At 41.6% G+C, this 11,919-nt stretch overlaps 1 protein-coding gene across 1 annotated transcript in view; it reads right to left on the bottom strand.

Annotated features, from left to right (window-relative positions):
- Positions 1-33: 33 nt before the first annotated feature.
- The window catches only part of cul4b (cullin 4B), a 13,066-nt gene continuing 1,180 nt past the window's right edge, over positions 34-11,919 (bottom strand). The window contains exons 2-20 of the mRNA XM_019874784.1: positions 9,378-9,493; positions 9,190-9,293; positions 7,428-7,497; positions 5,999-6,072; positions 5,759-5,921; positions 5,547-5,636; positions 4,685-4,767; positions 4,525-4,592; positions 3,844-3,962; positions 3,553-3,745; positions 3,374-3,478; positions 3,172-3,282; positions 2,997-3,082; positions 2,507-2,614; positions 2,316-2,429; positions 1,662-1,767; positions 1,407-1,579; positions 1,173-1,325; positions 34-492 (exon numbers count right to left, since the gene is read on the bottom strand). Coding sequence (XP_019730343.1) covers positions 397-492; positions 1,173-1,325; positions 1,407-1,579; positions 1,662-1,767; positions 2,316-2,429; positions 2,507-2,614; positions 2,997-3,082; positions 3,172-3,282; positions 3,374-3,478; positions 3,553-3,745; positions 3,844-3,962; positions 4,525-4,592; positions 4,685-4,767; positions 5,547-5,636; positions 5,759-5,921; positions 5,999-6,072; positions 7,428-7,497; positions 9,190-9,293; positions 9,378-9,493 — 2,132 coding nt within the window. The 3' untranslated portion in view covers positions 34-396. The remainder of the gene's footprint in view (positions 493-1,172; positions 1,326-1,406; positions 1,580-1,661; positions 1,768-2,315; positions 2,430-2,506; positions 2,615-2,996; positions 3,083-3,171; positions 3,283-3,373; positions 3,479-3,552; positions 3,746-3,843; positions 3,963-4,524; positions 4,593-4,684; positions 4,768-5,546; positions 5,637-5,758; positions 5,922-5,998; positions 6,073-7,427; positions 7,498-9,189; positions 9,294-9,377; positions 9,494-11,919) is intronic.

The raw sequence follows: 11,919 nt of genomic DNA, 5'->3' as shown, positions 1-11,919 counted from the left end.
GGGGGGGGTGGAGGGAAGATAAAATGGAAAAAGTGACTCGATAACAAAGAGCATGTTTCAAAGTGTGGACAAAGACTCTTGAGTTTGAAAATAAATATTCTCTGTCGCTTGGAGAAAAAAAAAAAAGCAAACGTGTGTATGTGTGCATCCTTTGTCCAATGAGCTCGGAGGCACTGAGAAATATGGAACAAAACTCTCTTTTGATGGAGGTGCAGTCCACACAATCTTTAGACCCCCCCCCGACAAACATCCTGTGGAGCGGCATCCATTCAGCTCGTCTGTGGCTGGGTTCACGATGACAATGTTAACATCCACTGGGGCAAAAAGGTTCATAGAGGTGGATCACTCATGACCATCTGGACCTCGTTCTCTCCTCACATTTTATTAGTTTGTTCTCTAAGCCACATAGTTGTACTGGTTGGGATTCTCCTTGTCACGCTCCATATAGTCTCTGTCAATGAGAGACTCTATCCTCTTCTTCAGGTCAGCAGGCTGTGTGAAAAAGCAGAGCAGAGGAACAGCATGTTGATAGCAGGCTAATATAGCTCGTATAGATACATACAGCATGTGTTGCCTTCATTATAAGGCTTTTTATTTTTTGCGGCTCCAGACATATTTGTTTTTTGTTTAGTTTGCTCCAATATGGCTCTTTAAACATTTTGGGTTGTCGACCCCTGGTCGAAGTATACGTTGTCATGCGGCACAAGAAGGCATGCTCGGTTACTGCTGTACTTATCTTCATTCGACTGTTCACATTTGTGTTTCGGGCAAGAAATGTTTTTCATAAAAATGTGAATTGTAATTCTGAATGTACGACTCTACTACATTGGAGTAGGTTACTGATACTCTACTATGCGTTGTGTCTTGCGTACAAATTTGGATTGCGTTGCCGCCGTAGGAATGATACAATTTTAAACCGAGAACCCCGTGTTGGATCTGAATTGTTTGTGGAGATGCATCTAAAGAAGTGTCTCGTAAAGCTGAATTAGCCTGAATTAACCTATATAAAAGCTAACCGAGTGATAAGAAATAACAAAACCTGGAATGTCCAGTATTGACCAACAGAAAGCTACTGATAACTGGACAATCAGTGAAACATTTAGTGCAAATAAACCGCAAAAGCACTTCTGTTTGCTTTGCAGCATTCTTCCCCAAACCAAAGGCCCAATCACCTTGACGGGGAACTTGAGCTGGTTGTACACCTCGGACATGAGAAGGTTATGGCTCAGAGTCTTTCTCATCTTCATGATGCGCACAATGGCAGCATCAATCTGATACTGTCGATCCTGGAAGACCCTCTCTGTGGTGCTGGCCTGTTCCTCCACCTGCAGTGACACAAAAACTTCAGAGTTCACTGCCGACATCCCCACTGACGACCCTGTGAGCATGAGACCAAAAAGCTGTACCGTCTCTTTCATCTGGATCTGATTAATTTTGATGCGGAAAAGCCTGTGTTTGAATTCGTCATTGCAAGAGAACTTATCACCGTCCTCCACATCTTTGCTTTTGGGGATTTTGGTCAGGACACGCGCTTTGCCACATGCCAGTGACTGCAGAGTGCGACGCAGCTCACTGTCCTCTGCAAAGAATGTGACACCTGTCAAACAGTCGCTCTCAATCACAGGGACGCAACAACAGGTTGTTGGCTAAACCAAACATACCTATTCCTGTGGCCAGTTTGATCTCCTCCAAGTTGAACTCCTCTCCTTCATTGAACATCAGCAGCACTAGTGTTTGGAAAAGTGACACCTGCAGCTCCTTCTTCCCCTGGGGTGACACATAACATTAGAGTTGACATAAGAAGTTAATCAGAGTAGCGGTAAATCTGGTATGTAAGATGATTTTCCATTCTACCGGTTTTACACTTAAACAGCCTTTCTCCACCTTGATTGGTCGCTTTTCCACTCCACTTTTTCGGGGCCATGCAGATACAATGGAACTGCTTTTCAAAACCTCTTCCGAGGTGGCTCCAAAATGCAGGCCAAGCAGGGCTGTGAAGTTACTGCTATCTGATTGGCCGACAGACTAAATGGTCGGTGTTTTAGCAATGTGGCAATAAACTCCACTGTACATGCCCATTTCCTGGATTAAGAGTGCAAGACAAGAGGCGCAAAGTGTGCTTGCGCGCATCTAGCTTCAATTACATTGAGAAATACCTCCTATTGACCATATATACTATCGTCAATTACTTTAAGAAATTCAAACATTTATTAGTGACAACAAATGTTTGAAGAAGCCGCGGGGGTTAAAGTTGAGGGGGAAAAAGTCATGGCTTATTGTCTGAATTTTGGGGTGTTCCTGAATAAAGGACCGACCTCTTTGAATTCTGCTTTTAAGACACAGTGGCCGAGCGTCGACTGCCACTGCAGCTTCCTGCCGCTGTGTTTGCCCAGGTAGAAGGTTTTGAAGATCTCCTGCAGGCGCACCATCTGGACAGAGGCATTCAGTGCAACACTTTTGTTACACATCAGGTTATAAAACGGCCATTACCTAAATATTTGCTCACCTCAGGAGGCAGATGCACTTCCATGGGGATGTAAGTGGGCCAGTAGCCCATTGTGAGGATGTTCACAGTCAATTCGATGTTACCGGGAATGTTTTGGCACTGCATATACTGAAAGAAATAAGACATGGCAGTCGAAGGACATGCTTTGGTGAGGCATTTAGTCTTCTAGTGGATGGTTGGGGGGAAGATGACGATGTTCAGTAATAAATATATGAGGTTCGAAGGTGACAACATAACCCGAATTTGTATGCAAGGCAGAATGCGCCTTGGTCTATCACTGAGCTTCGCTAACATTATAGATAAGTCATAATTACAACATATCTTCTAGGCCATAAATATAATTAAATGAAAAACGTAAGCACTGTGGTAACTGAGCATGCGAACAGCCTATTTGCAAATGACGAGTTTTTTTCCCTGTCGGTTTTCACTGTAATGGGGCATTGTAGCTAATTAGCTGCGGGAAACAACGGACCTATATGTGCATTCTTACCTGCTTGAACTGCACCATGATGTCTTTAGAAAGCTCCATATCTTTGAACATCCCCTCCAGTTTGCTGGTGAATGCTGCCCCACATTCTAGGATGAAAACATACAGTCAATCTCTTTCCAAATTCCCTCCCTGGAATTGTTCATTTAGCATCCTTTTTGTCTTTCTTTCTTTTTACCATGTTTTAGTTTGGACAACATTGACTTTTCAGCATCCACAGAAGCACTTTTTCCGACCAGTAACCTCTTGGCGAGATCTTTCTTGTAGAAGGCCTCAAAAACGTCTTTTCCTAAAGGAAAGCAAATACGACATGTACCGGTAATCATAAATGACCGCAAGGGGGAAACACCATCACTGTTAGAACGGCTTTTAATTATTACCATAGATAAATCTAAATATAATCATGATCTTGTCCAGCATCTTTTCCAATTCCTCATCTGTTGCTTCTTTGTTTCCAGCTCGCAGTTTAGAATCCACATGTTTGGCTGGAAATTAAAACAGCATTTAAAAACAAGAAGTGGACGTTAGGGACTTGAACTAAAATCTCAGAAAATCTCACCTATGAGCTCTGCGGGCTTATTTGGCCGCTTGTTGATGAATGTTTCGAAAGCCTCCTTCATTGCATTCACAAACTTCTCGTTCTTCATGAAACATACATCGATGATGTGGTCCACCTTGTCTTTGAAGTCGAGCAACTCCTGCACCATAGTTTTGTCTTTTTCAGGGTTGATCACGATTGTGCTTCCAAAAGCCTGCAGGATGAGTTCGGAGTATGTTCTGACAATCAAACTTTCAGAACAAAGATCACAGTATCACCCATCATATTCACAAAATGGAAACCCACATGTACCTTTATGTATTCGATCCAGTGTTGCAGGAGGACCTGAACGCCACCTCGCACTCGGCTGAAGAGTTGATAGAGGAGAGACAGATCCTGAATCCTATTTTCATCCAGCAGGTGCGTCAAGCCTGCAACAAAAATTCACATCCAGTCAAAATAAAGACTCCATCCAGTCTGACTGCTGTGATGGGTAATGTCACAGTAACTTAGAATAGTAGGGCTGGGAGATATGACCTTAAAATAAAAACTCTTTTTTGCCCACCTCGATACATGGTTTGGGTATAAATTGTTTCACTTGTGGCATTTTGCCTCAGTGACTCATGGGAAAGTAACACTACGTTTCGTTCGATCATATCGAGGAAATTCCCGTCTAACGAGAACCTAGCAGCATCTGGTAAAGCATAAAAATCTACACAAAGACTTTGGTTGGTGTTGTGTATTTCCGGTGCTGTCTTGCCACATTTGGCTGTGTCTGCTTGTGGTATGCTTCTTGTCCTTGTGCATTTGCAAGCGGTGAGGCAAACAAATCTGTGTTTGGGACCTCCTCTGTGCCAAACATCCTTGCCCTTTGACGCTTCGTTTATCCAACCTCTTTTCAAAAAAGTGCTTTTGGTTTTTATTTAAATATTTGTTTTAGGTAATCTGTGTATTGGAGCAAGTCATAGTTTTCACATTTTAGCTACTGCTTACCTTTTTGCAGAGTTGCTGTGAGATGTTCACCCAAAAGCTGCTTCTCCACTGTGGCAATAAGAGGTTTTCTACAATGCAAAGAAAGAATGATTGGACATGCTTTTATTTATTCCATTTATTTTATCAGAATGAACTGGCAAAAGTGAAGTGGAACACTCACTGTGTGCTCTGGTCTAGATAGGTAATGACTCGGTCCGCCTCCTCCTCCAAGCGTTTGTTGACATGGTGCAAATACTCGGGTACCTGCAAGCAAACGATGGCCGAGCAGTGAGATTTACTGTAAAATAGCTCTTGATAGGAAGTGAACTAAATTTGGTGATGCCAGTCCAAAGGAACTCCAGGCAGGTCTGATTTCTTTCAACCAACTCCGAAAGAAAACTAGGGATGATGGTGATAATGACGAAGTCAAATCTAAAATAATGAAATTTATGTGGAATAAAATGATTACAATTATAATTAAAGAATCTTGTGATGTACTGCAGTAATATTCTGTGGTAAAACACAATTTTAGGTACTTCGATGATTACTCTGAAGGTTTAACACATATGAAACAGAGGTATCCCTGTCGTGAAGGAACTGGTTGTGATTTATTTCAAATAACTAGGAAAGAAGACTGATGGTGATAATGATGATAATTTAAATGACGATACCGGTAAGTTAAATCTAACATAACAAAAATCATATTATAAATTAAGTACCATTAATGGTTAAAACATTTAACAGAAGACTATTGTGATGTACTACAGTAATATTCTGTGGTATAACAGTGAATATCAAGTATTTCAATGAGTACTCCTTTCTATTTAGTTGCATTTTGTCAACGTAAGTTGTAATACACCCAGAGTGCGTATTATATTTCCAAAATTATTCCAAATCAAGGCATCCTGCCCCAGTAGACGTCTGCCCCAAACACCACCTGAACTGGCACAAATAAATACCCTGTCAACTATTTGAGCAAATACAGATTTGTGTCATGTTTGTCCAGTTCTTCATGCTGACAAGAATACAGTCACAGAGCTCACCTCTCGTTCTTGCATCAGCCTCTGGCCCTCTGCAGCATACAGGCGATTTGTCTCCTCCAAAAAGCGCTGCTCAAAGGAGTCTTGATAAATCTATGAGAGTCAGAGCACAGAGCACTTTCACTAAAGTCATCTGTCAAGAAGACGATGACGGAGAGAAGCTGCCAAAAGGTGACATGCGCCATCAGTACAACAATACTGGACAGTTGGATTACCTGCAGGTCCGAGAGCATGCTCAGCAGGCTCCTCAGCAGACTGCGGTCTATGGCCTCGCCGTTTCGCTCCCTCTCGATGAGCAGCAGAATGCCATCGATGGTCTTACTCTGGACCTTCAGGTCACTGATGATGTAGAACCTGAAGAGCTCCAGACCCATGTCCCTACACAAGATAAACAGGCTTATGAGCAGGCGCTTCATTGGAGGTTCGCAGAAGGGAATTGGTCGCTGATCACTCACCAAATGGATGGCAGCATAGAGTTTTGTAAAACATAGGTGCGGTCCAAAAATAAAAATATACCCCTGATCATGATCTGTGGAGCAAAGTAAATCTGGATTAAAACAAATCCAGCAATTTTCCATCGCTCCGTTCCTCATTCGGGTTGTAGGCAACAGAACTTGTACACCCTGGACAGTTCAACAGTGAATCACAGGGAACAAATTTTCACAATTTCTCTTCAATAAACCTCAAGGACATGCTTTTGGGATGCAGGAAGCATCGAGAAACCATACAAACTCCACACAGGAGGGAGTGAGCTGAGATTGCAACCTGGGACCCCTCGACGATGAGGCATATGTGCCAAGTTGCTCACCATCAGGATTAAACTAAAATATAACAGAAATTCATACCAAGAGGTGTTCCTAATTTTTACTTAGTCTTATTTAGTTCGGTACATGCAAAATATTAGAAAGACCTCTCCGTGTTCTACGCCTCTAATAACCACCAAAATAAAGTTCATTGTTCAATTAATAGATCTGTCAGTGTCAATCAAAACTGGACATTAGCGATAAAGGTCAATAAAAGTTAAGAAACAATATTATAGATGAACCGCAAAGGTTGAGTATATTACAAAGAGACAAATATTCAATTATAAGCATCTGCCAGATGGCACGAGTGATCCAAGAGTCATCAACCCACTTTCACACACACAATTAATGTTTCCAGATTTTAATATTGTGATCACTTGAAAGTTTGAGACCCAACCAGCCTGTATATATTGTGTTTTACAACAGCACCTAACAGTGTTGATAATTCCATCTGCACCAATGCATGAATTAGCGTAGCCCCATGCTTCCGTGAATTGGGGAGGCCCAGGAAGCCTGCTCACACACAGTCCTTTCTTCATAAAAAGCTAATCGTGATAGTTGGCCATGAATGTGGATAAGGACACATCTGGACTCTGATATTTATGATGTTTTTTTTTTTTTTTTTAAACGGGAAGGATTTACCATGACCCGTGTTACAGAAGGGATGCCAACTTCTGTGGAGCCACTGAGGCGTTGCGCGCCAGCTCTCTCACAGAGTCGGACACGGAGTTGGAGCGCCTTCACGATATTACCATAAGGTACTGGTAGTTAGAAATTATGATATCACATTAGTTTTTACCCTAAAATTCAGAGTGAGGTATTGGTACAAGCACTTGGTGCACCACTACGTTGGAGCAGATCAACTTGAAAATATTTCCAATGGGAAAAACTGTTCTAGAATGTACAGTGTTGTAACCACTGTAATTGAACAGAATGTGATGACAGACAATGCCCACATACTGCTGTAAATTGGGAATTTCTCCATTGTGAGACAAATAAAGGTTTTCTTATCTTATAATGTATGAAGCAGCTTTAAGTGAAGTGAAGTAAAAAGAGCATGTGTCATTGCATTAAAACCTACCATTTGTCTGCAGTGATCTTGCCAGCACTTGTCAATTTTCTTCAGAAAAAGCACACTGTCCAGGGCACCCGTGAGAATGGCATTAAGGCTAATGTCAGATTAGTACGATATTAATGATGCACTCAATGAATTTACAGTTGCGAGAAAAAGTATGTGAACCCTTTGGAATTATCTGGATTTATGCATAAATTGGTCATAGAATGTGTTCTGATCTTCATCGAATTCACAACAATAGACAGTCTGCTTGAACTAATACCACACAAACTGTGTTCGCTATTTTTATTGAACTTAACACGTAAACATTCACGGTGCATGGTGGAAAAAGTAAGTGAACCCTTGGATTTAATAACTGGTCGACCGTCTTTTGGCAGCAATAACCTCAACCAAACGTTGCCTGGAGTTGCAGATGAGACCTGCACAATGATCAGGAGGAATTTTTAGCCATTATTATTGACAAAACTGTTTCAGTTCAACAATGTTCTTGGGATGTCGGGTGTGAATTGGTCTCTTGAGGTCATGCCACAGGATCTTTACCGGGTTGAGGTCAGGACTCTGACTGGGCCACTCCATAAGCCGTATTTTCTTCTGTTGAAGCCATGCTGTTGTTGATTTATTTCTATGCTTTGGGTAATTGTCCCGTTGCATCACCCAACTTCTGTTGAGTTTCAATTGGTGGTGAGATGGCCTTAAGTTCTTCTGCAAAATGTCTTGGTAAACTTGGGAATTCACTTCTCCTTTGATGATGGCAACCTGTCCAGGCCATGAGATAGCAAAGTAGCCCCAAACTATGATGCCCCATCGTCCATACTTCACTGTTGGGATGCTGATGATGATGTTGGTGTGCTGTGACTTTTTTTTTTTCTCCACACGTAGTTTTGTGAGTTCCGACCAAACAACTCAACTTTGATTTCATCTGTCCCCAGAGTATTTTGCCAGTAGTGCTGTGGAACATCCAGGAGATCTTTTGCAAATCCCAAACGTGCAGCAATGGGTTTTTTTGGACAGCAATGGCTTCCTCAATGGTGTCCTTCCATGAATTCCATTCTTGTTCAGTGTTTTACGTATTGTACATTCGTCCAGAGATACTGGCATGTGCCAGAGAATTTTGTAAGTCCTTAGCTCACACTCGAGGATTCTTCTTCACCTCTCTGAACATTATGCGCTGTGCTCTTGCAGTCATCTTTACAGGACAGCCACTTTTAGTTAGAGGAGCAACAGAACTGAAATTTTTCAATTTATAGACAATTTGTCTCACCGTGAGCTGGTGGACATCACGGCTTTGAGAGATACTTGTGTAACCCTTCCCAGCTTTATGCATGTCAACAATCCTTAATCGTAGGTCTTCTGACAGCTCTTTTGTGCGAGGAATGGTTGATATCAGACTTCATCATATCATCTTGAGAATGACAAACTACAAACTGGTGTTTTTTTTTAATCGGGCAAGGTAGCTTTACCCAACACCGTCAATCTCGTCTTATTGATTGGACTCCAGGTTGCTGACTTCTGACTCCAATTAGTTCATTCGCCGAAGGGTTCACATACTTTTTCCACCTCGCACTGTGAAGGTGACAACATGAGAACATATAACTATGTGTGGTATTAGTTCAAGTAGACAGAGTTTGTCTATTGTTGTTGTTGTTGAATTAGATGAAGATCAGGACACATTTTATGTTCATTTTATGCAGAAATCCGGGTAGTTTCAAAGGGTACACATACTTTTTCTTGCAACTGTAATAGGCCTGTCTTGTGAAAAAAAGGATATTCTCTGAACTGATTGATCTGGGCCTTGATGTGATCTTCACACACGGCCCTCAGCTGTTTGTAAAGCTTGGCAGAGATCTTGTGGGAGCACAGGTTCTCAACGGCCTGCAGAAGGGATAAATGACAATACGAGGTTTAGGCATATGAAGAAGAGGAAAGAGCGATCAGTGGTAAGATGGGATGCACTACCTGGTAGAGCTCCTCCAGGTTGTACTTGATGGATGTGCTGTTCTGAATGGCCTCCACTGCCTCCTTCAGCTTCTGCCACGTCTCTTGTGTGTAGTTCTCTGGTAACTTGGGCTTTTCTATGTGCAGAACAACACAGGTGTGTTTTCATCTGGCTCTTCAACGTAATGACAAATTAAGTTATACCTTTTAAAGTCATAATGCTCAGTACTCACTGACACTGGTAGAGAGGTAAATAATTGAAAAACATGCATTTTATGGAAGTTGCAATCTAGAGAGGTGTAACTTACCAATGCATTCTACTGAGACTAGTTTATGTTAATTGCCACATACAGTAAATTAATGTATCACGTATTTCTGCTTCAGATTTTGAATTCTGTGTCATTAGCTTAAAATACATTGCTGCCTAGAGCTATCATTTTTCCAATGAGAGTCATATCCCATCCATCCATCCAATATCTGAACCGCTTATTATCACGAGGGTTGCGGGCAAGCTGGAGCGTATCCCAGCTGTCTTCGGGCAACAGACAGGGTACTGAAAGTCATATTCTACCATATTAATTTGACACAAGAGCAAAAATAACTTCACACAACAAGAAATGAATGGTTGTAGACACATGACATCCACCCAGCCATGTTGAAAGCAAATTTTTCATATTGCAAACGAGGTTCAGGCACTGTCATTGAATTATCTTAGTATGGGATAATGCCATCGAGCCAGATGTGTGTGTGTGTGTGTGTGTGTATATCTATCTATATATTGGTCAACAGCAGACAACTTCTACTATTCCCTCAAGTGATGGAGTAAGTGCATTTGTTACACATGCGGTAGTCATGATGTTGCAGAATTATGTTCGCTTAGTTTGCCTCCTTCAAGTACAGGTATACATAGCAGAAAGATGGCGGCGAAACATGGCACCCTCCTCTAGGAGAGGCGCACCCTATTACATATAATTAGTGATTACTTCACCAACAATCACATAAATGTGTGATTTCACATCCGTTTAACTTTGCGCAAATGCGCTATTTCTGTCAAATATGCTAATAATATTGATGAACGTCAAATTGAGCCAGATGAGGTGGATCGGGCATCTGATTAGGATGCCCCCTGGTGAGGTGTTGTGGGCATGTCACACCGGCAGGGGGCCCCGGGGTCGTCCCCGGATACGCTGGAGAGACTATGTCTCCCAGCTGGTATGGGAACGCCTCAGGATTCCTCGGGAAGGGCTGGAAGAAGTGACTGGAGAGAGGAAAGTCTGGGCTTATTTGCAAAATCTGCTGCCCCCGCGACCCAACCCCGGATAAGCGGTAGAAAATGGATAGATGGATGGATGGATGGACGGATGGACGGATGGATGAAATGATGTTGCGTATGTGTTGAATAATTTAACTACCGAATACATACATTTACAGCTGTGCCAGATAACAATAAATGTTGCAGGCCATACAATGCAATCTTTTATTGGTTCTATTTTTTTCATGTGTGGGACATTGGGTAATGTAGCATCCTAGAAGGGAATGCAGCAACTGTCGCCTTTTAATTGGGTCATCCTTGTGCCTAACTCTCCAGGCAACTGTGACGCGAATGTAATGGTTGGATAAAGTGTGAGTTGATTGGTCATGTCTGGGAAGCGGTTGCAGGGATGACGTTCATGTACTGCTCTCAATCTCTGTGGCAAATCTTCTCTGGTGGTTTCTTGTAATGGAAGCACAAAGTTGATGCGAGTAGTGCGCCGTGCTTTTTGTCCACAAAATGAAAGGAGCATAGTTACAACATTTATGTGGTCTTTTCAAAATAAGATTCTCAGACTAATAATTCTCTGTTCCTCACCTCCCAGAATGTGCTGAATATTGTACCAATTAGCTTAACAACATTCTCTCCTCGTCCGGGATACAAGTTCAAAATATTCCAATTGTAGTCAAAAATTCACCAATGGTGCAACAAGTTCCCAGGCGGTGCTAGAAATGTTTCAATGCTGCTGATTTGCATTTTTACACTGCATATTTGTTTGTTACTCTATTTTTAGTTACCTTTAATTTTGTTGTTGTATGTAAATAAATGTGTATTCTCACTAAATGGAAAAAAGAGAAAAGATTGGCATTAATTTCATGTAATTTTAAGGGAGAACATTAATTCAGGAAATGTACTTACTATAAAATGACCTAGACTGGGATGAAAGATTTTCTCCATCTTTCACCGGACTAGAGTCACATATTTAACATGGGTGCATTATTGTGTACTAGCTAGATGTATGATGTTGATGCTTTATGATTCTCTGTTTTGTGTGTGTGTGTGTGTTGTCACCGTCTTGTGGCAGATAGATAGATAGATAGATAGATAGATAGATAGATAGATAGATAGATAGATAGATAGATATTCCATATTTCCTGTGCATGGTGAGGGTTCACTGATTTTCTCTTCACTTTAGTGTAACATTCATGAGCAAAATATAAGCTATATCCGAGTCAATACTGAGCCGCATTTAAAACACATCAGCGAGGCTCTGGGAATTTTCGCCAATGGACTTAAGTTGTATATATTATA

Source organism: Hippocampus comes, unplaced genomic scaffold (assembly GCF_001891065.2).
Source record: "Hippocampus comes isolate QL1 unplaced genomic scaffold, H_comes_QL1_v1.1 scaffold118, whole genome shotgun sequence".
Lineage (NCBI taxonomy): Eukaryota > Metazoa > Chordata > Actinopteri > Syngnathiformes > Syngnathidae > Hippocampus > Hippocampus comes.
This window is presented reverse-complemented; position numbering and strand designations above follow the sequence as displayed.